The sequence below is a fragment of the Stomoxys calcitrans genome, chromosome 1 (assembly GCF_963082655.1).
Source record: "Stomoxys calcitrans chromosome 1, idStoCalc2.1, whole genome shotgun sequence".
In the NCBI taxonomy this organism is placed as follows: Eukaryota; Metazoa; Arthropoda; class Insecta; order Diptera; family Muscidae; genus Stomoxys; species Stomoxys calcitrans.
In genome coordinates this window covers 190,862,970-190,890,673 of record NC_081552.1, presented here as the reverse complement: position 1 = coordinate 190,890,673, position 27,704 = coordinate 190,862,970, and the positions used below count along the sequence as shown (strand labels likewise).

Below are 27,704 nucleotides of genomic sequence, written 5' to 3'. Positions count from 1 at the left end.
CCATCACCTCGGGTATATATGTAAACCACCTTTCACCGTCAAAATCCGGTGAAAAATGCATACCTTATGCCCCGTAGCAGCTTTATCGAAATATGTTCCGATTTGGACCAAATACTAATAAGTACAAGTCATTGTTCAATTGTGTATAACAAAATATTGATCTTTTTAGTAGCTATATCTAAAAATAAACCGATCTGAACCATATACGACACCGATGTCGAAAAGCCTAACATTACTAACTGTGTCAAGTTTTAGTGAAATTAGATTATAAATGCGCCTTTCATGGGGCCAAGACTTTAAATCGAGATATCGGTCTATATGGCAGCTATATCCAAATCTGGATCGATTTGGGCCAAGTTGCAGAAAAATATCGAAGAGCCTAACACAACTCAATGTCCCAAATTTCGGCGAAATCGGACTATAAATACGCCTTTTATGGCCCAAACAACTTAAATCGAGAGATCGGACTAAATGGCAGCTATATCCAAATCTGGACCGATCTGGGTCAAATTGAAGAACGTTATCGAAGGGCCTAACACAACTCACTGTCCCAAATTTGGGCAAAATCGGGCAATAAATACGCCTTTAATGGGCTCAAAACCTTAAATCGAGAGATCGGTCTATATCGCAGCTATATACAAATCTGGACCGATCTTTGCTATATTGCAGAAGTATATCGAGGGGTTTAACTTAACTCACTGTCCCAAATCGAAATCGGACAATAAATGCGCCTTTTATTGCCCAAACAACTTAAATCGAGAGATCGGACTAAATGACAGCTATATCCAAATCTGGACCGATCTGAGCCAAATTCAAAAAGGATGTCGAAGGTCCTTACACAACTCACTGTCCCAAATGTTGTCGACATTGGACAACAAATGCGCCTTTTATGGGCGCAAAACCTTAAATCGAGAGATCGGTCTATATGGCAGCTATATCCAAATCTGGACCGATCTGGGTCAAATTGAAGAAGGATGTCGAAGGGCCTAACACTAATCACTGTCCCAAATTTCAGCAAAATTGGATAATAAATATGGCTTTTATGGGCCTAAGACCCTAAATCGTCGGGTTGGTCTATATGGCAGCTATATCAAGATAGCCCATCTTCGAACTTAACCTGCTTATGGACAAAAAAAGAATCTGTGCAAAGTTTTAGCTCAATGTCTCTATTTTTAAAGACTGTAGCGTGATTTCAACAGACAGACGGACAGACATGGCTAGATTATATATACTTTATAGGGTCGGAAATGGCTATTTCGATGTGTTGAAAACGGACTGACAAAATGAATATACCCCCATCCTTCGGTGGTGGGTAGAAAAATTACCTTAAAAAACTGTAATGGTAAAAACAAATCAGAAAATTTCTCTCCAATTTTGTCTCCGAGCCCCCACCAAATCTCCAAGTCAAAAATGTAGCCCCCATTTTCGAAAATAAAACCCCAATTTGCGGAGAAATCCTCAATACTGGCAACACTGCAAAAAGGTGGCGCACTACCGCACGCCGTTCGGACTCGGCTATAAAAAGGAGGCCCCTTGTTATTGAGCTTAAACCTGAATCGGACTGCACTGCTTGATATGTGAGAAGTTTGACCCTGTTCCTTAGTGGAATGTTCATGGGCAAAATTTGCATTTTTTATTAATCGCCCCATCCTATTGTATATATTCAGACCAAAAAAATAAAAACAAAATACTCTTCAAAAATCGAACTGATCACTTTAGTTTAAAGTGATGACTATTCTTCATTCCTAAAGCCTAGTACTGACTTCTACATTTCACACGAACAACTGTCAAAAAAGCACTATAAAAAAAATGGTGACGAAGATAATGCGAACACATTTCGTACAAGTGGTGCTGTGTTCTATGAGCAAAAAAGAAGCGACATGTCGCTGAATTTCCCACAATTTTAATTGCAAACGTGACATAATTACCAGGTAGTGTACCATAAACAGCTGAGTAAAATTTTTCTCGCGAAGGGCACTATCTTTCAGCGTGTTATGATTGTGTGTGTGTATTATAGTTAAGAACCATAACACACAAACAACGAAAAATGGCACAAACAAATAACATACTTAAAATCAGGGTTGCGCTAATCATTGATTTTGACAGATAGTGCACTCAATATTTGTTGTTGGACAACTGCCGTTACCTGTATATGAATATATCTTGATTGCAAATGTAATTAAATGCTCACGAAATGGGCAGAATCAACTCTGCTTCAGACCATTGTCTTTGCTGTGTGTTGTTGTTTGACTTTTTTGTTTGTGTTCTGACAAAGACAAGAGCCCTTCGGAATTCGCAATAATTTAATAGGCATTTGCGCTGTGAATGAAGTCAATACTAGGCTTAAAGCAAGAAAGCAATGTTTTTTTTTATTTTTTTTTAATTTAGTAGCAGTTTTTAATCCATAGATGTTTTTGTTCTTCTAACCTCAAAATCGATTCAAAGTAAAATTATGTGTATTTATATCCCTTCTAATCCACTCTCTCATTGATTTGTATATAACGACTTGTAATTTTGCCAAAATATTGAAGAAAAATTAATCGAAACTAACATTTCTAATCCATATTGTATGTTGTTATATGCTACAGAAAGTGGTATAATGTCTGATATATGCATGACACCTGATCAGGATAATAATGACCTAATAACTTCCTGGCCGTCCAATCCCGCAGATGCCTTAACCTCTCCAGTAAACAACAATATCGCCAATAAATTCCACTTTAAATGCCATACCTATGCTATGGGAAAGAAAAGCGACTTGCAACACTACCAGCAGCAGCACCATCTACACGCCAAGGAGTGTTCAAGAAGTAAGGACGATAGCGCCGAACAAGAAGTTCCACAGCATCAAACACAAACTTAATTCAAATTCTTTTAGACTACCCATAGTTTGTTAATAAAAGATGTATTTCATTTATCACATTCACTACTTAGATTTAAAATAATATTAAAAATTAAGACATTTGCCCAAAATGTTTTACAGTTCTTAACATGTATGATGAAATAGCTTTAACAACATAATGGATTTGTTTTTTTCCCCTATTTCTGGTAAAAACAAAAATTTAATATTTTTCTCTTGGAAAATTTGAATTTCTTAATTTTTGTACTTTTTAATTTATCCAAATATTAATTTATTTTTTCGTAATTGTTTATACGTTTTCCCCAATTTGAATATAAATATTTTTTGTTATTTATTACTACAGTTATTACATATATTTTTGTCTTTATTTCATTTCAATTTGTATATTTTTATATTTAATCAAAAGTTTTGATTGTAAATTATCTTAACCACCAACACCCATCCACATACACATTCGATAGCAAAAGAGTATATGTGAACGAAATGTCCAAATTCATATAAAACAATGATTTTAATATGTGTTTTACAACAACAAAAATGAAACAAAGAAATATTACTTATTAAATAAATGAATAGTTTGCAAATAAGTTAATAAATTTGAATAAAATTATACGAACAATGCAAAAATGTATTAGTTTTTGTTTTTTATGCATCGCTATAGTATAATCAGAGACAAGGAAAGAAATCTAGTAACATAACCTAACAATAGTGTGCCAAGGATATGGAAATAGTGATGATGGTAGGATTGTGTACCACCTAGTCAGAACGAATTTTACGTAGCTTTAACACACCTGGAAAAAACAAAGACAGCAGGAGCCGATGGGTTCCCCGCTGATCTATTTAAGACCGTAGGCGACACGCTGATAAGGCTATGAACGCATTCCCGACTATTGGAACCACAGAAAGCGGACAAGACAGCATATGCAAACTTCAGAGGTATAAGTCTCCTCCCCATAGCATAGAATATACTATAGAGTGAACTGTGTGCAAAATCTTACGTATATAATATGGGACAATATGGGACTCAAATGAAAGATATCATATATGTAATATCAGGAGTAGAGTACGAATTTCATATTAAAAATTGGGTCCAAGTAACTGGGGGTGGGGGGGGCGCCGCCCCAACCCCAAAACCCCCTAAAATAGGTTTTTTTGGACAATCATGACAATATGGGACTCAAATGAAAGGTATTCGTGAGTAGATTGCGAATATGATCAGGAAGGAGAAATAGGTTTTATAATTTGTTGATTTCGGAAGGGGCGGACCCTCCCTCTTTACCCAAAAACACCACCCAAAATCAAAAGTGGACCGATCGGGACAATATGGGTATGAAATGAAGGGTATTGGAAAATAGAATACGAATATTGTATTAAAATTTGGGTCTAAGTACCCATCGGACCGCCCCAACCCTACAATTCCCCAAACAGACATATTGGACGTTCATGTCAATATGGGCCTCAAATAAAAGGTATTCGGGAGTAGATTACGAATCTGGCATACAAAATCAGCTCGAAGTATAGAGGGGTAACCCTACCCCCCAAAAACGCCTTAAATGGGCATATGACCCATCATGACTATATGGGACTCGATTTTTTTGTTTGTTCCGTAGAATCAAAAACAGCTGAACTGATTTTCTTAAAATTTTCACAGATTGTGCAAGTTTGTCTGGAAGGAAACATAGGCTATATAATTTTTAGATATCGGATGGGGGCGGACCCTCCCTCTTTACCCAAAAACACCACCCAAAATCAAAAGTGGACCGATAGCCACAATATGGGTATCAAATTAATATCGTATTCAAATTTGGGTCCAAGTCCTCCCCAACCCAAAAACTCCTCTAAACAGATATATTTGACGTTCATGTCAATATGGACCTTAAATGAAATGTATTCGACAGTAGATTACAAATAGGGCATACAAAATTTGGTCCAAGTAATGGGAGGTCGCCCCACCCCCAAGTACCACCAAATGGGGATATTAACCGGCCATGTCTACATGGGACTCAAATAAAAGGTATTTTGGAGTAGATTACAAATAGGACATTACAAATATTTGTTCAAGTTTAGGTGGCGCTTTTTTTCCAGAAATAAGACAAATAGGTTGATTGACCCATTATGACAATATGGGACTCAAATGAAAGGTATTTGAGAGAAGAAAACGAATTTGATATCCAATTTTGGAGCCCCCTCAACTGAACTTCATTTCCGATTACAGCAATATGGAGATCAAACAAACGGTACTTGGGAGTAAAGAACGAATTTGATATCTATTTTCAGGGAAAAGTGCCAGTGGCCGCCCCAGCCCCAAAACACCCTCCAAACATTTCATATTTACTGACCATGGCAATATGGGGCTCACATTAAATGGAGTGGGAGTGCAGCACGATTTTGATATCCATATTACCCTCCCCTAAAAAACACTTCTCATTACCCTAATTTTCAAAACCACCAGATCTCGGAGATTGGTAATGCTATTCGTTCGAAATTTTTTTTGCACTCTCACAGTCAAAACAAAACATGGTTTCTATTGTTGTCAAATGAGTATATAGACCAATCACGACAATATAGAGCTCAAACGAAAAGTGCTTGAGAGAAAAAAACGAATATCCAATTGAAGAGCCAGGTGTTCGGGAAACTGCCCCACCCGAAAACACTTCTCTATTATATAAAAGCTATTTAATGTTTAAATTGATTGATTTTCGGGAAATTGATATTCATTTGCGGGACAAAGACCCTGGGGTCCATCCCATCCTCAAACAGAATTTATTTACTGATCGTGCCATTATGGGGCTCATGTAAAATGTATTTGAAAGTAGAGCACGAAGCGTATATTTACATTAGGGCCCAAGTGTCTCTCTAATTCGGAAATATTTACCAATAGAAAGGTATTTGGGAGTGGAGTAAAAATTTAACTAGGAACCGAGAAGAGGCACCCTACTCACACATCAATGAAAGCTTTTCGATTCAAGTTTAAACTCATTGATATGGGACTTTTTTTATAGTCCCTAGTGTCCGCAGCACTAGGGAGAACACCACTGAAAATATTTTTGAAGTTCTCAACGGGATTTAGACCCACACGTTCAGCGTCAAATGTAGGCATGCTAACCTCTGAGCTACGGTGTTCTTAAACTTCTGTATGGATAGGTCAAACAAGATGATCAATCCCATGGCAGCCGGTTGTACAAAGCGGATTGGAACAATGGAGTCATTCCTATAGATGAGCAAGCTAGTACCGGTCCATAAGAGCGATCGCAGCGGGAATATGATGGCTATTGGTTATCTAAAGGCGTCAATAACTCGCCGTGTCATTTGGAGTATAATAGGCACTCAGTATTTAAGCTATAGCTGGTGCCACCCGGCCTCTCACTGAGACTCTCCTCTCGATACCGCTGATTGTACGCGACTGTCGTTGCAGCTACTCCGTACGGAGCATTCCACTATCCGCAACCTGCCGACGTGCCCGGTTGCTTGCAGCTAAACTTCTCGTCACTGCAATGAGCACCACACAGAACGGAACCCAATATTCCAGGCTGCGTGGTGGTCACATATATCCCGGCGCGGTTGTTGTTGTACTAGTATGTTGTACACTGAGGCGGCAGCCCTTGCCGATGAAGGACTTCATCAGGTCAATCCGATACGTACAACCGGCTGCCATGGGATAGCACGGTCATTTGTTGTTGTTGTAGCCCTTGCCAATGAAGGAGTCCATCGGGTCATTCCCATTGGCAGCCGGTTGTACATGGCTGCCATGGAATTGGTTGTTGTTACAGTCATTTGTAATTTGGTCAGGCAGTCGAAAACAGATCTCATTACTTGGGTTCTCAATTTAGACCCCAGACCCGCTCTGTTCTCTAGCTTTGGTCCATCTGTGTAGCACGAACTGCTAAATGGCAATACCAGAGTTCCATCAAACTCCAACTTTACCGTTAGCGCCTGTGCCACGCACTCGACCTCATGTGTTTGCTATGTGCTTGACCCATACTATCAATTTGAATCATATCCACTTTGTTACAAAGTAAGAAGTAGAAAAAAATTTATGAATAATTTAACTGTATTTTTCGTAACAAATTCAAAAAGGTATAACAAAGCACAGAACGATCTACCGATCCTCCCAAGTCCTTGTGCATTGTTGTGTGTCATACATACATATCTGCAGTGTTAGATTTGAAAAATGCTTGTAATGTATATTTAGACCCTATCAAATTAACATAAATACAAACTAATATATACAATATTTATAAACTTACCTTAAAAATGTTTTCCAATTGGGAATAAAAAATGTAATCACTTTTCTTACTTTAGACGTTTAGTCAGAATTACGTCCCTTTACCAAAGGCAAAGGCCCACACGAAGATTAAGGGTTAAAAATGTTCATCACTCAAACGCCGCAGTCTGTTCCAGTTTCCATGAGCTATATAGTTATTTTAAAACAAAAAACCCTATGCGAAGTACAAGCACCGAAAATTAACAGCAGCACATTTGTGAGAAACATATTGACAGAATCGGTAGTTGTCAAACTATGGTACAAATTGGTGTTGCCCCATTATTATTTAAAGAATGATTGCCACTTTTTTATTTGAATGCATTTTTAGAGAGAATTCCAACATTGATACTGGGAAGAAATATATATTTTTTTATAAACTTGAGATATCAAGGAAAAGTTTATATTGTTAATGGAATATGTGTTTCTGTTTTAGGCTAAGGGTTGGTATTCTATTCTGCTTTCGGAATAGTGGCGGAAATTAACAGCAATTAAATGTTTTTGTTTCCATACCAAAACACGTTTTTTCTGCACTTATTGTTTTCTCTGTTTGATTTATTTTTTGGCAAATAAATAAATAAAAACGAACCATTGAAACCAACAAAACATACAAAAATGATGCCCGCAATTGTTTCAAGTGTTGCCACTTTCATTTTTTTTTAGACAAGACAAATTTGCCCAGGTAGTGTATAGCAAATAGCTGAGTACAAATTTTTCTCGCGGAGTACACTATTTGTCAACGGGGTTTCATAACGTTCGGTCGGGGGTGTGCTTTATAGTTAAGAACCACAGTACACACAAGCAAAGAAAAATGGCGCCAACTAGTAACATACTCAACATCAGAGTTACACTAATCACTGATTTTGACAGATAGTGCACTCGATTTTTTGTTGTTAGCCAACTGCTCCTACCTGTTAAATTTGTCTTGATTTTTAAGCCAACGTTTCGCCGGCGTTTTTTTATATGGAGTTTGACTGCATTCCGCTTAAAAAGCTGAACAGAATCTTTAGTTGAAGGAATATTTGACATCTACCAACTACAGATGAGAACCATACAAAAAGTCTAGAAGTGAAAATATCGCAAACATGCATATTGGAGCTACATCTTAATCGAAATCGATGTTTATGTAATTTACTTGTGATCTCAAAAGACAAAGAATAAGCTTCCCAGCCAAAATTTATGAAGATCGGTTAGCAAACGACCAAATTATTACAGTATAAATCAAAATTGAGAGAAAATATATGGGAGATATATTTAAGTCTTGACAGATTTTAACAAAAATCGGTACACATCGGTACACATAGTTAAGGCTGGGGCGATTTGAACATCTTAAGGGGACTTTCGCGTTTCTGATTCTTTGGATTGTACTCAACAAAAAAGTATTCTAGAACATACGTCTATGGTGAAAATCGAGCTTTCAGATTTTGACTTGTTTTTTCTCCGACTTTTGTCACTTTTTTGAAATTTTTTTTGCCTAGATATATTTATGTCATGTGTACAAATGAGACCACCTACAGCGGTCAAAAAAAGTATTCATCATTCAATGTTTTTTTTTTAATAAGTCTACAAAAGACAATTGGAATAAAAACATATTAAACTAATGATGCAGTAGTGCTTGTGTGATATATATGTACACAATTTCATTGTTTTTAAAGAAAAAAATAGTATTTATTGGAACAAAAAGGGCCATTTTACAGCTGAACACAAAAAATCAAACAAAAAAAGTATTCATCATTGCAAAAAAACAAAAAAATAAATAACATAATTTAAAAAAATTAATACTTTGTTATTCGACCACCGCGTCTTATAACTTTTTTAAAACGGTTTGACATCGATTGGACTAATTTAGCGGTTATATTTTGGTCTATATTAGTCCATTCCTCCATTATCACCTGTTGCATTTGACTCTTGCTCGAAAAATTGCGCGTTCTCAATTTGCGTTCGAGATGTTCCCAAAGATGTTCAATTGGGTTCAAGTCGGGACTTTGAGGAGTTTTAATGACTTTGGGGCAGTTATACAGCATCCACATCTTGGTATTTAAAGCAGAATGTTTGGGGTCATTATCTTGATAATATTGAAGGTTATTACCAAGCCCAAGTTTTACAGCACTATCTTTTAAATTCCTCTTTAAAATGTCAATGTAATACTTATGATCCATTACTCCATTAATAATTTCAAGATTTCCCGCTCCTGAAGCCGCCATACACCCCCAAACCATTAAACCACCTCCACCATGTTTTACAGTAGCAACTGTGTTTCGTTCTTCAAGCTCTGTATTTGGTTTTCTGTACACTATGACCTTTCCATCGCACCCAAAAAGATTAAACTTGCTCTCGTCTGCAAAAATGACTGTTTTCCAAAATGATTCGGGCTGTTTTACATACATTTTTGCGAAGTTTAGCCTTTTCACTCGGTTTATTTTATTTATAAAGGGCTTCTTACGTGCAGTTCTTCCTCTGTAACTATGCCTTTTGAGTGTATTTCGAATTGTTTGTGTAGTAACTTCCTTCCCTAAATATTCCATAGTGTTTTTACGAAGAATGGTCGCATTTGTCTTCGGAGTTTTCTGAACTTGCCGCACTAGCCAACGCACATCTCCAACTGAAAGTGCTTTTGGTCGACCAGATCTTGGTTTATTGTCAACAGTTTTCGTTTCTGTCCACTTTCTGATGATGGATTGTATAGTAGATCGTGGTCTATTTAATATTTCACTGATAGTTTTTTGAGTTAAACCATTCCTGTGGTGTTTTATTATCAAAACTTTTACTTCATCAGAAACCTCGTTTGGCTTACGACCCATTTTGACAAAAACTATATTTTCAATGAAATTAAATATTTGCTGTCAAGGGCAAAGCCTCCTTTACTAAATAAAACAGAAAAGGGGGATTCCCAAATAATATTTGAATTTGACTTTGATGATAGCACATCAATGATGAATACTTTTTTTGTTCTGTTTTTGGTGTTATTATATAAAATTGCATTTTTTGCGCTAATTAAATTTATTTTTTGAATTTATTTTAAAACATATTACGAAAAATAAACTATTGCATAAAACTGCATTATTTGTTTACTTTAAATTTTCTTCAATTACCCAAAATAAGTGAATTTATTATAAATTTTGCTAATGATGAATACTTTTTTTGACCGCTGTATAATTGTTTCGCCGTGGAGACACATATTGGAAGCTAGGACTTCCAAAACACTATGTACGTGCATTTCGCGATAGTTTCTTTCACGAGAGAGGAAATAATGCATATTTAGAAAATGCATGCATATGCATATTTAGAAAATGCACCCGGCACGGGATAGCTGTAAGCATCACACAGGCTGGAACTTTGAATTCCGATCTGTGCGGTGTTTATTGCTATCACGGTTGCGGATAGTGGAATGCGTCATACAGTGTAGCTGCAACGGCAGTCGCGGGCAGTCAGCGGTATCAAGCGGAGAATCTCAGTGAGAGACCGGGTGGCAACGGCTCTTGCATAAATACTAAGTACCCATGATGCTCGATACGACAAGGCAAGTTATTGGCGCATTTAAATAACCAATGGCCATCATGTTCCCGCGGCGATAGGTTGTATTGACCGGAACGCGCTTGCTCGCCTATAAGAGCTTGACGACGATTGCCACCCCCACATGCAAATGTGGCTACAACAGCACAACAGTAGAAATCTAGAAAAGCAGTTTGAAATTAATGAAGAAACGCACGGGACAGATACGCTTTGTGAATTTTTCTATGTTAAATTGAAAATAAATTTCTGTACTTTTATAGAAAAAGCTCAAATTGAAGCTACCGGGCGCGTCCACAAATTGCAGATAGTGGGATGCTTCGTATACGGAGTAGCTGCAACTGCAGTAGCGAACATTCAGCGGTATCGAGTGGAGAGTATCAATGAGAGGCCGGGTGGCATCAGCTCTTGCTTAAATATTCAGTGCCTATGATGCTCGATATGAAATGGTGAGTTTTTAGCGCCTTTAAATAACCATTGGCCATCGTATTCACGCTGCGATCGGGTGTTTACATCGGAACGAGAGTGCTCACATATAATAGCTTGCTCACTTATAAGAGCTTGACGAGCATCGCCACATCCACATGCAAGCTTGGCTACAAAAACAACAACAATCTCCCTTTGACGAACAAGGCCAGCCTGTGTGAGGGAGCTTACCAAACCAATAAAGACAAATTCAATATATTTTATATATACTTTGCTTTAATTGGCTATGACAGACTATTTGATCCACAAGCCGAACGTAGAACAGCATTCCAAGCGCCTCGATTTTCTGCGCTCATTCTAAAATCTTTGACACCAAGTTTCGAGGTGTCTCCCACCACTCTTTCCATTGGGCTTTTGGTCTTCCCGGTTTACGTGTACAACCGTGTTTGCCTTCAAAAGACTTCTTTGCTGGAGCTTCTTCATCCATTCTGACAACATGACCTAGCCAACGCAGCCGTTGTGTGTAACTATGCTATCGTCGTCATGCAGCTCATACAGGTCGTGGTTCATACGTCGCCTATATTCTCCATTAACGCAAACTGGTCCATTTACGAAAAATCTTTCTCTCAAATACTCCAAGCACTGCCTCATCTGCTTTCACAAGTACCCATGCTTCACAACCATATAACAGCACGGGTAGTATCAGTGTCTTGTATAGTATAATCTTCGTCTGTCGAGAGGTGGCCTTGTTTCTAAACTGCTTACTTAATCCAAAGTAGCATCTGTTTGCCAGTATTATTCTTCGCTTTATCTCGAACTGGTGTCATTCGTTTCGGCTACGGCGGTGCCGAGGTAAATGAAGTTACTGACTGTCTCAAAGTTGTGGTTCCCAACTTTCTCCATTTTCTTTATCTGCTCGGTTGTGCAAGGCCTTTTGGGAGTTGAAACCATCCATTTCGTCTTATCTCCATTTACTGTCAGACCCATTTTCATGGACTCTCTTTGGATTCTTTCAAAGGCTGCAGTTACTACTTCCGGTGATCGACCTATGATTGTCTCGTTCGTATTGAATGGTTCGGAGAGTTTCTTTCCTATTCTTACTGAGGAACGCGTATCAGCAAGTGTCATCCTGCAGAGTCTTATTAATTTTGCAGGGATACCAAACTCATACATGGCTTGAAATACCTTTGAACGTAAAGGAGTATCGAAGGCGGCTTTGTAGACAGCAAAGAGATGGTCTTTTATATATAAAGAACCTTTTTGGGATGGCTCACTTTTCAATGTTATGAAAAATATATATATGCCAATAGGCATATATATAAACAAATTTTTTTTAAGTTACAAAAAATATAATATACAATATATTTATAAAAATTACGAGTATACTTTTCTTTTATAATACAAAAGATCTATCCTCCATGCAACGTTGATATAAATAAAACATTATCTTTCTGTTCCAACTCATAATCCAATTCACCCTGTAAAAAACAAAAGATTATCAAACCATTAAATTGTGACTTTAGGCTTATTTTCCATACCAATAGCTCCCAATCAGTATCATTTATAAGCACCAAAATACCTGGTCGTCTAGATTACAAAAAAAAAAAATAATATAAACTTATACTGAAAAAGCATAGTGTGATTTGTTATTATTAAAGAGTGTAAATTGTGCAACGTAAAATTATAGTTACTCGAAATTTTCGATTTGTGAGAATTCCAAACGTCTTCAGAGCACAGAAAATGATTTTTAAAGGCTCCAAAATTTTCAAAACGTAATGCCAAAAAAAAAAACCCATATTTAATTGCCTGTACACTTTCTTTGTACAAGTAGTAAACGATTTTGCTCATGATTTGTTGTCTCATTGACTTGAGTAGTAGTTGGCACATACTAGCTTTGCTCCTTTTGTATACGGGACTTATAATTAGGTTCCAATCATCTAGCGAGCTGTATACGGCTTACCATCGCATCGGGTCTTAAATCGCATTTGGGTCACTACTATATGGAATTCTTTAATAGGCGGTATACATTCTATACCATCAATAGGGATTGGTTCTGCGGTATCCTTTTGGCCACCACGATCGGGTACTAGCGGCTGGGATAATGGTCTTTCGCTACCCTAAGCACACTATTTATTGAAGTAGGCAATAACTTTAATTAAAAAAAATTATATAGATTCTAGCTAAGAGTTCAATAGGAGTTGAATATCTGTTACTAGATTTCCTTCTTTGTCTCTAAAGTATCAAAGCCAACGGTTCGATGTTTGATTCTTTGTTAAAATTTCCGGGCGTCTTTGACTCCTGTACATTTCTATTCGCTTACACTAACGTCTTATCATTTCCCTCTTTCTTTCTGCGGAATAGACGTTTCTCCTATGCTCTCTCCCCCCCCCCCCCCCCCCTCTCTCGCTCTCCATTACTCCTCTTCACCAGGTGCGTTACAGTCAGTAGCAATGCGCCATGTTGTTGTGCGATCCTTATCAAGCTCCATAGGTGAGCAATCTTGTTCCGATCGCCACACAGTCTGGAACATTGAGGTTCGATCTGTGCGGTGTTCATTGCTGTCAGGAGAAGCTTAGCTGCGAGTTACCGGACGCGGATAGTGGAATGCTTCATAGGGAGTAGCTGCAACGGCAGTCACGGACAATCAGCAGAATCCAGCGGAGGTCCCAGTGAGAGGCCGGGTGGCACCGGTTCTTGCACATATACTGAGTGCGTGTTTTACTCGATAAGACAAGGCGAGTTATTGGCAACCTGTTCCCGTGTCGATCTGTCCTTTGGACAAGAAGCAGCTTGCTCACCTACCGAAGCTTGACGAGGATCGCCACCTCCGCATGAAAATGTGGCTAAAACAACAACAACTGTTAGTGTACAGACCACCCTGCCTTAGCAGACCTTTTTCAAGCAAATCCAAAATAATTCCCACCATTTTTAAAAAGACAACCCTTTTCCCGGAATTGAAGATTACTTCAATCTTACTCACACTGTCTCTCCTTGGATGAATAACTCGGGTCTCTCGCGTAATATGTTCTCTCTCATCCATTTCAGCAATTTTCGCACTGTCCCTAGAAAGTAAACATAAGTCAGCATCATCAACAGTTGGCAAATAGAAAAAATAGATACATTTCTCGTCGGATAACGGTAAAGTGACATCTCGTTTTTTGATATTATCAAAGAGAAGTTCAGCGCCGGCACTATAATAAACAATTAATCAATTAAATTTTGCTAGTACGGCTTCATTTTTTTAGTTTACCTGAATTCAATAACTATTTTTAACTCATTTGAGACCATTTTTTGGGTTTTCTGATTATTCTGCGATGATTTGCTTACCATCAAAAAAATCGAGATGCCACACTTTTGTTAGATCATCCCGGTTTTTAAAAACGTATATTCTGTGGCTCTATAAGAAGGTAACCCGAAAAGTGTTGATTTATACTCTCTAAAATGGCTATGTACACATCGCGGAAATTTCGTTATATAAATTTAATGTGCAACAAACAATATTGTTTTCCCTTTTAAAATAATACTACAATCTGGCCGCACCACTAGACCAGACAGCATCTGTTTTCAACCACATGACTTTGGTTTGAAAAGCATTGCAAATTACGAACATGTGTTTATGTTTAGCTTAACTTCCCCTTTTAATAGAAAAAACACTTCATTTATACAATTTTTCTAATTATTTATTAGATTTGCTAGGCGTTGGCGTTTCTGTTAATTCTAATTTAAGATCAATGGGTTTGTCATATCCCATGATTCGCACATAATGTTCTGGGTCGTCAAATAATGCGGGATCCACAAACAAGGCTTTATTACCTACCATGAATGAAGTAAACATTCCAGGAACTTCAGGAACCTTTACATCACTGGGTCGAAATTTTGTCTACAAAGAATGAAAACAGTTAGAGAAATATTCGCAATAAACATGATTGGAATTAATCACCTGAATTTTCTGTAGAATAATTGATATTGTGGTAGCCACATATTCTTCTGTCTGAGGATTGTAATGTATCTCCGTAACATATTTCTTGGTAATGAAATGCAGCAAGAAAGGAGTAACAAAAGTAAATATGCCCGCAAAACCGCAAAGAAATACAGCCATGCCAGTACCACCCAATTTCATTCCCTGTTCCATTAGAATTGGCTGGGCAGCCAGGCCAGCCAAACTTGTGGACAATGAAAAGATTTTTACGGCTTTCATTCGTGGGGCCAATGAACCATAATATACCCTCTGCAAAGCGTTGGTGTCTAGACCTATATCGTTGGATTTTGTGGCATAGTGTCGGGCTTGCAGCAATTGTCCACTGAGAATTGCCGGTTGCGATGAAATAACTAATGGCCTTGTATTTAGTAGAGTTGTAGGTGTTGCATTGTCGAGTTGAAACAGTTTGGTCGAGGACAACGTATTTCGATACAATTTCAACGATGCTGCATTACAGCGCATAGATGCACGAAGGCCAATCATGCCTTTATTTTAGGAAATTATATATTTTTAATAAATTTAGAAGAAAAAATTTCGTTAAATAATCACGTCTTTAAAAAGTATGTGTTTGACACTTCTAACTGGCCTTGCCGGCTGTTGGTGGTTTTGTGGCCGTATTGGCAATATCCAATAACCCGAATAACTTGTAATAAAGTCTGTTCGCGTACCTTTTCAGTAAAAAATTGCTAGAGAGAAACACCTTTATACTATGTTTAGACCAAAGTTGTTTTGAGCAAATGACTTGTTTTCCTTTTATAATGCTCTGAAAACGACCACTCGTTGCCTACATGCCTAAATAAACGCAACCCTGAATATTGCCACAAAAAATCTAATTTTTTCCAAAAATTATTTATAGAATAAAGAAATCTTAGAGTGTGAAAAAATACATTTTCCAAAACATCCCAACTATTTTGAACGTCTGAAATGTTTTTCAAAACGACATAAGAAAAACGAGTCAATTAGGCATAGAATTACTTTCTTTTGCTATTTATTTACATAAAACTGCAGATTTTCAAAATACATCCGTATGACGCTCGAAAAAAACACCAGCAGAAATTTGCAATCTCTCAAATACCAATTGTGTTTGCGAAAGACTTCCAGTAAAAATTTGCGCATATTTGCAATTAAGCAACGATTGAAATATTCTAACATAACCTTATGACAATTGTTAGTGGGTTACCGATTATTCTTTTTTAACTTTCCAAAAGTTTTTTGTTTTTAATAACTTTTTTTATTTTTTCCGTTTGGTTCAGTGTAGATCTAATTGGTTTTGTTTTGAAGTTTGTCCAACATCTGGTAGCGATCTGGCAACACTGTGCATTGGAAAAAACCCTTATGCCATATGATAATTATCAGGTGAAATGATATTTATTTTTACACGGGGCAGCATGCAGAATGTATAAAAAATAAATGTGAATTAAAAGCGAAATTATCTTATTAAATGGAAATATTTATTGAAAGAAATTGAAATTTTTTAAAAACTTAACTTAAAAACTAAGTTTTACGAAGTGCATTGTTTGAGACATCGAAAACATCATCTGGAAACAACCAGTTGCGTCCGTAGGCAGTGAACTTTGACACAAATAAATATCGAGACAGCAACGTTTAACGCAGTGGCGGCCCCCTCTGGGGTTACTTTCTCTTTTAGTCAAACTGAACAAATTTGGCCAAATTAAGTTATCAGACCTCTCGAGCTAGTCATTCTATAAAAAGTAAACGACTAAAAAGTCGCAACATGGCTACAAAGAGAAGGCCGATTCGACCAAACGTTGGTGGTGGTGGACCACAAATGAATTTTCGTCCTGGCGGGCCAGAAATAGGTAGATCTGAATCTAAGGGCACACGACCCACAGCTCCGCCAACCAGCATCCGAGAGATTTTCGTCATGATGGTCATGCATGTCTGCAAAAAAACCATATTCTTTGATACGAATCTTAAAGTGGCATTGTATTTGGGCAGTTTGTTTTTAGTATCGTTGATTGGCGATTTCATACCATTTCCAAAAACCTATTTTGCCCGATCCGACAATCTATTTAATGTATTCTTTGTGAAAGTTGGTTGGGGCTGGACTCTACTGTTTACTGTGCCTTTTCTTGCCATGACCTCATATACATTGTGTTGCGGGGATATGAAGAAGTTATTGCGTCACCACGCCCCTCGCATTATCATAGCAACGTTCTTCTGGTTCTTCTGGACAAAGCTCTTTAATATAATTGAGACATCGTATGGAAAGTGTACCATTCGAAGTAAGTATTTTTAACAAAACTAACAGCTTGTTATTCACATTAGCATATGACTGACAACACACCCAGCACGGGAAAGCTGTGAGCACCACACAGGCCGGAACATTGAGCTTCAATTTGTGTGGTGTTCATTGCTGTCACGAGAAGCTTAGCTGCGAGCTACCGGGCGCATCCACAGGCTGCGGATAGTGGAATGCTCCATACACAGTAGCTGCAACGACAGTCGCGAACATCAGCGATATTGAGCGGAGAGTCTCAGTGAGGCTCTTACACAAACACTGAGTGCCTATGATGTTCGATATGACTAGGCGAGTTATTGGCACCTTTAAATAACCCGCGGCGATCGGTCCTTTGGACCGGAACGAGCTTGCTCACCTATAGGAGCTTGACGAGGATCTCCACCTCCACATGAAATTGTGGCTGAAAGCAGATTTCTTTAAGTTTAAACAAAAGATTATTCAGATCGTTTTTTTTTTAATATGTACTTTAGCAATTTCTGGTCTGGTCCTATGAACAAGAACGAGCTTGTTCACGAGCTTGACCAAATGTGGCTACAACAACATCGAACAGACCAAGAAATATTTTATGCGCGCCTAAAGAGGATATTAGAACGCTGCCCTGTACATGACATTAAAATCGTTCTAGGAGACTAAATAGACCCAAATAGGTGTCGCTTTGCGGAACGCCGTTCAGACTCAGCTATAAAAAGGAGATCTCTTATCATTGCCTAAACTAGAATCGTACCGCACTATCAGTATATGTGAGAAGTTTTCCCCTGTTCCTTAATGGAATGTTCACTGTCAAATTTCCATTTGCAGTCGGCAGCACCAGATTTCAACTCCGTTGTCACATGGTTGCCCCTCAGATCAAGAAGTGATGAGATTATTGGGCCTTATCAACGCGGCTTTAGACCTAGCAAAACTTACATAAACGAGATATTTACACTGCGCCAAATTCTGGGAAAACCCCGCGAAGGACATGTCAGCACTCAGCATCACCCGGACTTGATGGAATATTTACGGCGTTACTACAGAAGGAGGTCGACTATCAGGCGCCCCATCTGGCCGCTATTTTAGCATTGTGCCGAGGACTTCCATGTAATCCGAAAGCCTGGACGGAGGCAAGGGTGGTATTTGTACCCAAGCCCGGCAAGGCTAGTTGTCTCACCACGGTGGGTTGCTCGGAAAAAGAAACAATTTTGTTTTGGTTTTTGAATTTTGCTTGGCAATCTACGTGCTTTTCCGCTTTTTTTTTTGAGTTCTTTTAATAGTCACAAACCACAACGACTGTCTAAAAACTATTCACAATAGAGCGACTTTAAACATCTGGATTAGAAGTATGGTTCATATAGCTCTTAAAGTGAATATCGCTTAAACAAAGATGGAAAACTATAACTTTGAGATGGTCATTTCACCTATCTTGACACTTGCTTGAATTAAGAAAGTAGTTTAGGCCACCTCTCGACAGACGAAAATTATACAAGACACTGATACTACCCGTTTTTGTTGTAGCAGTGTGTTGTACAAGGACTTCATCGGTCAATCCGGTACGTACAACCGGCTGCCTTGGGATTGGATACTATTCGTGTTGTTATATGGTTCCCAGGTATGATTACGGAGAGTGTTTGAGAGAAAGATTATTCGTAAAATTTGTGAACCAGTCTGTATTGATGGAAAATATCGGCGTCGTATGAACCACGAGCTGTATGACGAGTATAATATAGTTAAACCCATCAAAATACAACGATTGCGTTGGCTAGGTCATGTTTTCAGAATGAATGAAGATGCTTTAGCGAAAAAGTCTTTTGAAGGTAAACACTTTGGTATACGCAAAAGGGGAAGACAAAAAGTGAGCCGCAACGAGATAACTATGAGCACTACACGGGCTGAGACTTTGAGCTCTGATCTGTGTGATGTTCATCGTTATCATGAAAACTACGCTAGAAGCTACCACGCGCGTCCACAGGTTGGGGATAGTGGAATGGTTCATACGGCGTAACAATTTTCAATTAAACAGTAACAATCCATAAATCATTCATCAAATCCCTGATTCCATTTTATTTTTTTTTCACGTAGTGCATTGCGTTGGCAATTAGGAAAGTTAAGGGTTGGAGGGGGGAAGAGGGTTTAGTGTTTATTGATATTAGTTTTGAATTTCTGAACGTCAATGTCGGTGGGAGAGACATTAGCCGGAAGTCGATTCCACACAAGAATGGTTCGGGCGAAAAATAAATTTTCTCGATAATGCATGGTTCGGTCGAGTGGCCAATTAATTACAAACGGGTGTGAGTTCCTGGTAAGTCTTGTATTCCTGGTGAACATCCTAAAGTCAGGGATAAGAAGACGAATATCCCTGGAACACACGCCATGAAAATAACGGTAGAGCAATACAACGCTACCCACATTCCGACGATGTGCAAGAGAAGCAAAAGAGTTGTATACCCCACTGTCACCAATCAACACCATCGATCTCCGTTGAACCCGGTCAAGTAGCTCCAAGGATGATTTTGGAGCTCCTGCCCATATATGAGAGTTATATTTCATCCTCGGCCTGATGTAGGTAGTATAGATATTAAGAAAATCAGAAGGGGTAAAATATTTCTTGCACCGCTTAAGAAAGCCCAAACACTTGAATGCTTCTTTCGACACTTCGAATACGTGTTTCATGCCCATGCCCAGAACATCAAGAGCATCTGACTGTTCAATATCTATACCGTCGATAGATATCGACGATTGAAGTGGGTCAGTGAATCGCTTGTGAGACAAGGAACAGCACTGCGTCTTCTGTGCGTTAAAGTCTACTCTGTTCATTCTACCCCACTCGGAAATGGCCAACAAATCCTGGGAGAGCGTCTCATCCATAATGCGCCTCCTGTCCACAATTTCTTGAGGACTGGGCCTATGGTCGAATGAATACGAATGACACAGACTACTGTCATCGGCAAATGAGTAGACTGGATTCGAAGTCTGAACCAATAGATCGTCAATGAAAATAAGAAAAAGTGAAGGGGAGAGGACAGAGCCTTGTGGCATACCTGCGGTTAATGAATACTCATCTGATGAGAACTCATCTACAACAACTCGTATAGTACGATCTCTGAGAAAGCTCGATATAAATCGAACAAAGTTATTACCGTCTCCAAAAGCGACAAGCTTTGATAAAAGTGCAACGTGCCAGACCCTATCAAATGCCTTGGAGATATCCAGAGCCACGACCTTACTCTTACCAAACTGGTGGATAGAGCGACTCCATCGTTCCGACAAAAATGCCTTAGGTCTCCCGTTGAGCGATTTGTGTGGAACCCATACTGTCTGTCGCACAGTGGGCCAAATGGCAAAAAAATTGGAAATAAGTCTACAACTTTTTATCTGTTGATTTTAGCCATACAAAATGTTCTAGACATTTGTAGAGGAGGACATAGGCTTTCAGAAAAGTGCTGTTGTTGGTCCATATCTTTAATACAGGGTGAGCTACAGGGTGTCAAAGTTGACCACTTTTGACTTCTCCAAGCTTCTGGGGGCCATAACTTTTGATCTACTCAACCGATTTACATGATTTAGGACTCTAGAGAAAGAGCTTGACAAGATCTAAAAAACTTATGCATAAAGTACCATGCCATCGTGTACTGTTAAGGAGTTATGAATTGTTTAATTTTAAAATATGAAAATTTGGCCTTGGTTTTTTTCAGTGTTTTTTAAATAACTCCGTCAATTTTAAAGCTATAAACTTCATACTTCACACAAATTATGCCAGCATATGTGTGCATAAAATACAAAAGGAATCACGTGAATATCTTTGGCGGTTTAAAAATGGCATCGTTTTCAATATGAAAAATATTTTTTTTGTCAAAAAATTGCAAAATTTTTCAAAAAAGATACTCCCATTTCCTTTAAGTTTTCGCAAACTTTGGCCGTCAAAGCATTATCATTTCTTTCCATTTTCACAAAGTCGAGGTATTAAGAAAAGTTTTAAGTGCTAATTTGGCTAATTTCGATATCAAACAACACCGTTATCTTAAGACCAAAATGGCCAATTTTTTTACTAAACTTCAAAAGTTTCTCACTGGAAAAAAAGTTCCACGGGGATTTTTTCGCTTTTTTTGAACTTAAATGAAAGCTTAAAATGTTCCCAACATTTTAAGGTATGTCTCGCCATATCCTAGCCATAAATGAGATCGTAGCGATCAAAATACTGAAAAAAGTCAATTTTCAAGTAGTGCTATATTCATTGCTAAAAAACAAGTATTACGTCACATTTTATTGCAAAGATGTTAAATAAACTTTTATTTGGTAACACTTCTTCTACAAAACACAAAAAGAATCATGGAAATATCTCTATTCTATTCCATTTTATGGAACCGGCAATAAAAAAGTCAATTTTTCAAAAAAGTCGAATTTCCCAAATTTTGTTTTTGTTGTCCTAATTGCACATGACACACTATAGCCATATTTACGCAACATACCTTATCGTAAAGGAAATTTTCATACCTTTCCAACAATGTATAAAACATTTCTCAACTCGGATTCTATCTACTCTAAAATTCATTTACACTTCATTAAACTCTATATAAAAATGTCTATTTGTGAAATGGAACCTTATATGGGGCCTACACTAAAACATTGATAGATTTGCCCAGGGTTTACAATACAAATGTGTTAGAATAAAAAAAGGTCTCCTGCCAAAGTTTAAAAAAATTGGAATAAAAATATGTGTTTTAGAGCGAAAACACTTCGCATCGGCGTGCGTTTATATGTATATTAGCTACTCCCAAAATAAAAAAGCATTTTAGTTTTGTATTATTTGATTTTATTCTCTACCAAATAATCTAAGGTATCAAAATTTAAAAGCTCTTTAATTTGAATGGCATCGGGATCGTCCTTATCTATATCGTCACATATTTTTGGTAGCCATTTAGTTCTGATGCTGTATAGTACCGGATCAGACGATAACAATAAATATTGAAGTAAATCATAATTTTGGTTAAATTTGGTGCTCTTTCGGGTATTGAAAAGCCGGAACTGTTTAACATCTCTATTACGGGATTCCTGAGCTTCTTCTGTAAGTTCTCCTAACGGAAGTATGTTGTATTCCACAATTTCCTTGCCATGATGTAAGACTTTATGTACTGTCGGTGTTAAAGCTTTCCACGAATATAAATCAGATAAAATGTTTTTTGTGTCATTACTATAAGCTTCAAATTTGGTTGAATTTATCATCTTTTTGCTATTGATTACAGCCAAAATCACTTTGAATCGTCTTAGCAAGTGTTCATCAAGACCGGTTATTTTAGATGTCGATACGGGGTCCTCAAAAAACCGCCTTGCCGAGTTGCCATCATTTGTGCTTCCGTATCCGTAAAGAGGTTTATCTATTATAAGTCCCTTTTGTTTAAACTCCAACTGGATTCGATTCTTCTCTTCCTGCCTCATTTTGTGAAGATCTTGGTTGTTTCTAGCAGAGACATCGCGGTTTCCAGGGCTAGTCCGATATTTAAGGTCATACGATAAATGCAAACAATACTCCATGAATCGAATTCTACAGTGCAGGGGCGAAATACCGAAATTGAGCGCATTTTCGTTTACTAAATTTTCATCAGACTTGTCCTCGAATTGCCCATTCTTCTTGCCACAAATATTGCATCTCCAATTGGACATAACGCCAGTTAATGCGTTTGCCACCTTTCCATCGATCATAGTGAGTTGTAGTTGAAACGAAACTTTTATATTTCTTCCCAATTGGTTTATAACAATCATGGGTAATGCAGCAATTTCTTCCTTTATTTCGTTCACCAAAGATCGTGTTGTGTTCCGGTCTTCCTTTGTATACTCAAACCGAATTGGGCGACATAAATATTTTGACCCAGGTGTTCTATTTATCCATATATCTTGAAATGCATTTTCTTTCGATGATGAAGATTGGTCCTTGTACAATCTCATTCTCAATGGTACTAATGATGCCATGAAAATTGATGCGAAGTTGGCATCTATTTCTGTTTGTTGCTTATATTCGGAAAATCCAGATGATCCATCACAACCCCATTTGCTGATCAAAACCACTTCGGAATTATTACATGTGTTCAACTGTTCTTCAGTAAAATTAGAAATAATTCTAACAGCTGTATTTTCAACAAGATCAGCAAGTTTCACTCTTGCTTTTAATTCGTCCACGTATATATTTGATGGCACCATTTTCGTCCTGGTGTTGTACAATTTATGTTTTGAGGGTAAACAACCCCATCCTTTTTCACGAAGAGCCTTCCTCATTGTTGAGTATTTGTTTCTTGAGAGGCCTAGGTTCAAAATCAGGGCCAGTGCATCTTCCTCCGTGAATTCTGTAGTCGATTTTGGAGTTGGAATACTTTCTACCATTCTCTTTACCCTTTTCGGAGATGCTAATGGTAAAACATCGACAATTCGTCCAACATTTTTTGGTTGTGTTTTTAACAATGCTGTTTTGAACGTATCTTTTATTAAATTTGGCGGATGTGCCGCCAATAGTTCCTCTTGTTTTTTCTTTTTGGTTTTCTCCGTAACTTCGTCGTATGCTTTGCTAGGCCGGCCGGGAATCAGCGGTTTAATTTCAATAAGTAGATCCGATTTCAGCCACTTCTCATACATTTTGAAAAACTTGATTTTTGCGAATGAACATTCTGGCAACCTTCTCTCAAATGATTTGTAGAATTTTTCAAGTTTGTCTAAAGCGTCTTTATTTAGCCTTATTCCATATATGTGGTCCAAAGTGTAAACAAGTTCCTTAAATGACTCCGTGTATGATTTGGAATCATTTTTGATGTCCCATACAATTTTCGAAAGAGTGGAATACTTCAGTATGACTTCCATAACTTATAAATGTCCTTTACGCCTCTACAAAATATAATGAAGAAAATTTGGATTTTGTTCAAATATTTATGCAATATATTCACAATTAATGACCCATTTCAGGTATCAGACGCAATCGTAAAAAGGGGTCCAAAGTGCCTCTTTTTACTTACTCTTCTATAATTATTTACCTGGACTCGAATTTGGTTAAAAAAAATGACAATGAATTTTTTATGGGTAGGTTTTTTCACATTCATTGATACGGTGGATTTCCTGGGAATTCGACATAGCGAAACAGGTAACATTTGTCTGCATCAAATCTTAACACAAATATATATATATATGCAGGTATATTTCTAGGTTACTTTTTATTCAAAAATCATCAGCTTACATTAAAAATAGATGTAGGTACTATACAAACGCACGCCGATGCGAAGTGTTTTCGCTCTAAAACACATATTTTTATTCCAATTTTTTTAAACTTTGGCAGGAGACCTTTTTTTATTCTAACACATTTGTATTGTAAACCCTGGGCAAATCTATCAATGTTTTAGTGTAGGCCCCATATAAGGTTCCATTTCACAAATAGACATTTTTATATAGAGTTTAATGAAGTGTAAATGAATTTTAGAGTAGATAGAATCCGAGTTGAGAAATGTTTTATACATTGTTGGAAAGGTATGAAAATTTAATCCTTTACGATAAGGTATGTTGCGTAAATATGGCTATAGTGTGTCATGTGCAATTAGGACAACAAAAACAAAATTTGGGAAATTCGACTTTTTTGAAAAATTGACTTTTTTATTGCCGGTTCCATAAAATGGAATAGAATAGAGATATTTCCATGATTCTTTTTGTGTTTTGTAGAAGAAGTGTTACCAAATAAAAGTTTATTTAACATCTTTGCAATAAAATGTGACGTAATACTTGTTTTTTAGCAATGAATATAGCACTACTTGAAAATTGACTTTTTTCAGTATTTTGATCGCTACGATCTCATTTATGGCTAGGATATGGCGAGACATACCTTAAAATGTTGGGAACATTTTAAGCTTTCATTTAAGTTCAAAAAAAGCGAAAAAATCCCCGTGGAACTTTTTTTCCAGTGAGAAACTTTTGAAGTTTAGTAAAAAAATTGGCCATTTTGGTCTTAAGATAACGGTGTTGTTTGATATCGAAATTAGCCAAATTAGCACTTAAAACTTTTCTTAATACCTCGACTTTGTGAAAATGGAAAGAAATGATAATGCTTTGACGGCCAAAGTTTGCGAAAACTTAAAGGAAATGGGAGTATCTTTTTTGAAAAATTTTGCAATTTTTTGACAAAAAAAATATTTTTCATATTGAAAACGATGCCATTTTTAAACCGCCAAAGATATTCACGTGATTCCTTTTGTATTTTATGCACACATATGCTGGCATAATTTGTGTGAAGTATGAAGTTTATAGCTTTAAAATTGACGGAGTTATTTAAAAAACACTGAAAAAAACCAAGGCCAAATTTTCATATTTTAAAATTAAACAATTCATAACTCCTTAACAGTACACGATGGCATGGTACTTTATGCATAAGTTTTTTAGATCTTGTCAAGCTCTTTCTCTAGAGTCCTAAATCATGTAAATCGGTTGAGTAGATCAAAAGTTATGGCCCCCAGAAGCTTGGAGAAGTCAAAAGTGGTCAACTTTGACACCCTGTAGCTCACCCTGTATTAAAGATATGGACCAACAACAGCACTTTTCTGAAAGCCTATGTCCTCCTCTACAAATGTCTAGAACATTTTGTATGGCTAAAATCAACAGATAAAAAGTTGTAGACTTATTTCCAATTTTTTTGCCATTTGGCCCACTGTGTGTCGCTAAGAAGGCCATTGGACTCTAAGTATCTGAAAAGATGATGGTTAACCATTCTCTCAATAAACTTGGAGAGCACGGTATTTCGCAGGGTTATTCGCCCCACCTTTTTTGGGGATGGGCTGAACGTTCGCAACCTTCCAACGTGCCGGCAAAACTCCCGCACGGTAAGCAAGGTTGAAAAGGTTGCGTAGTGAACAAGCAAGCGTCGAAGAATACTTACAAAGGACAAGCGTCGATATACCGTCCGGGCCCGGAGATTTATTACCGTCGAGATCCGCAAGGACCCTTTTAACTCCACGTGTTCGAAAAAATATCTGAGGCATCGAACTAGGTACAGTATCAATCACTGGGAGGGGTTGATTGCTAAATGGCAAGGAAGAATTTCCTGCAAACATTTCAGCCAGTAGATTAGCCTTATCAACCGGGTCAGTGAATACCTAATCATCCTTAACAAGAGTTGAGATTGCCGATGGGTTGCCCTTTACTCTTTTTACGAATGACCTAAAGCTCTTGCTTCCCCTCGGAGAAGCAATAACTTTGCCACGAAGACGCTGTTCGTAAAGAAACTTGTGTCTAAATACTTTGGCTCACGAAGTTCTTGCCTGTTTGCGCAGCATTTCGGTATAGACATTTTTGTTTTGAATTTCATACGTGTTTAATTATTTTTAAATTTTATAATACTGCTCTTAATTTATGATTTTATTTTCTATTCTTTAAAGGTTTCCAAACAAAATCTACTTGCCTCAAAGCCGGCCATCTTTGGAGTGGTTTCGATATTTCAGGTCATGCTTTTATTCTAATTCATTCGAGCCTGGTGCTAATTGAAGAAGCAAGACCTATAATAAAGTGGGAATCGATTAAGGAGCATTTGCGCAATGAATTACACGATCGTTCTGTATCTGAACAGTCCAGTACAAATCCTTTGCGAAATTTAAATGAAGAACAGATGAAAAATTTGAAATTTCTCTATGAGCGCCTAACACCAGTTATACGTACGTTATTCATTGGCATGGCAGCTTTGCAACTTTTATGGGATGTGATGTTGGTGGGCACAATGCTCTACTACCACCGTATGATAGAAAAGTTTATAAGTGGTATAATAGCCATATTAACTTGGTACTTTACATATCGGTTTTGGTATCGCTCAACAGGCGTTTTACCCGACCCAGCTGGAAGTGGAGACTTTTTCTATCAGCGCGAGAATAAAGACACATTCGTTTTTAAACGTAACAATAGTATGACGTCTGCACCGTCAACAAGTAGTGGCATAAGAAGTGGTGCCAACAGCAACAGCAGCGGCCCATCGTCGCAAGTTCCCAAATTTATGGGAATGCCTTTGTATACTAGTCCGAGAGCATCTAATAACAATTCTCAAGTAGTTAATCCCAATAATGACACACTCTTTTGATACATAATTTTTTAATATGTAATAAAATTAAAGGTCGAAGCTTTTTTATCTCCTGAACAAAAATATGATTGCTTTGGTATTAATTGCATAACTGGAGGCTACTCGTGTCTGTTCTGAACAAAAGAAAAATAGTAAAAAAAAGATAACGAATTTAGTGCAATATTTTTTTGTAAAGGTTTAATTTTCGTCATAAATTTTAGAATGTATATTTATAATTTATTTACATTATTTTAATTTATTACAAATTAACATCTTCTGTTTTTATGTCTTTGTTTCTTTTTAATGTAGTGTTGGTTTATTTTGTTATAATTAAATAATATTTTAATGTGTTGCATTGCCATTTGG

At 37.3% G+C, this 27,704-nt stretch overlaps 5 protein-coding genes across 7 annotated transcripts in view; 2 read left to right on the top strand and 3 right to left on the bottom strand.

Moving 5' to 3' along the window:
- Window positions 1–3,469, top strand: part of LOC106086606 (uncharacterized) — a 302,723-nt gene extending 299,254 nt beyond the window's left edge. For 2 of the 3 annotated variants that reach the window (XM_059360451.1, XM_059360458.1), the window contains one exon: window positions 2,589–3,469. In XM_059360451.1, the coding sequence (XP_059216434.1) occupies window positions 2,589–2,863 (275 nt within the window). In that variant the 3' untranslated portion in view covers window positions 2,864–3,469. The remainder of the gene's footprint in view (window positions 1–2,588) is intronic. The other variant, XM_059360455.1, reaches the window with a different exon arrangement.
- Window positions 1–7,330, bottom strand: part of LOC106086609 (huntingtin-interacting protein 1) — a 53,589-nt gene extending 46,259 nt beyond the window's left edge. The window contains exon 1 of the mRNA XM_013251351.2: window positions 7,108–7,330. The gene's annotated coding sequence lies outside the window, so the exon portion shown is untranslated. The remainder of the gene's footprint in view (window positions 1–7,107) is intronic.
- Window positions 7,331–12,331: 5,001 nt separating this feature from the next.
- LOC106086605 (ubiquitin-related modifier 1 homolog) lies at window positions 12,332–14,414 on the bottom strand. The gene is made up of 5 exons (XM_059360395.1): window positions 14,308–14,414; window positions 14,178–14,248; window positions 14,038–14,119; window positions 12,596–12,644; window positions 12,332–12,535 (listed from the first exon to the last, which is right to left on the bottom strand). The coding sequence occupies exons 1-5, from the start codon at window positions 14,385–14,387 to the stop codon at window positions 12,467–12,469; spliced, it is 351 nt and encodes a 116-aa protein (XP_059216378.1). The 5' UTR covers window positions 14,388–14,414; the 3' UTR covers window positions 12,332–12,466.
- Window positions 14,415–14,715: 301 nt separating this feature from the next.
- On the bottom strand, window positions 14,716–15,645 carry LOC106086604 (transmembrane protein 70 homolog, mitochondrial). Its single transcript, XM_013251344.2, has 2 exons — window positions 14,998–15,645; window positions 14,716–14,937 (listed from the first exon to the last, which is right to left on the bottom strand). Exons 1-2 carry the CDS (start codon window positions 15,517–15,519, stop codon window positions 14,734–14,736), a joined length of 726 nt encoding a protein of 241 aa, XP_013106798.2. The 5' UTR covers window positions 15,520–15,645; the 3' UTR covers window positions 14,716–14,733.
- A 745-nt stretch (window positions 15,646–16,390) lies between these two features.
- LOC106086611 (acyl-coenzyme A diphosphatase FITM2) lies at window positions 16,391–27,699 on the top strand. The gene is made up of 2 exons (XM_013251356.2): window positions 16,391–17,282; window positions 26,671–27,699. The coding sequence occupies exons 1-2, from the start codon at window positions 16,772–16,774 to the stop codon at window positions 27,357–27,359; spliced, it is 1,200 nt and encodes a 399-aa protein (XP_013106810.2). The 5' UTR covers window positions 16,391–16,771; the 3' UTR covers window positions 27,360–27,699.
- Window positions 27,700–27,704: the final 5 nt, after the last annotated feature.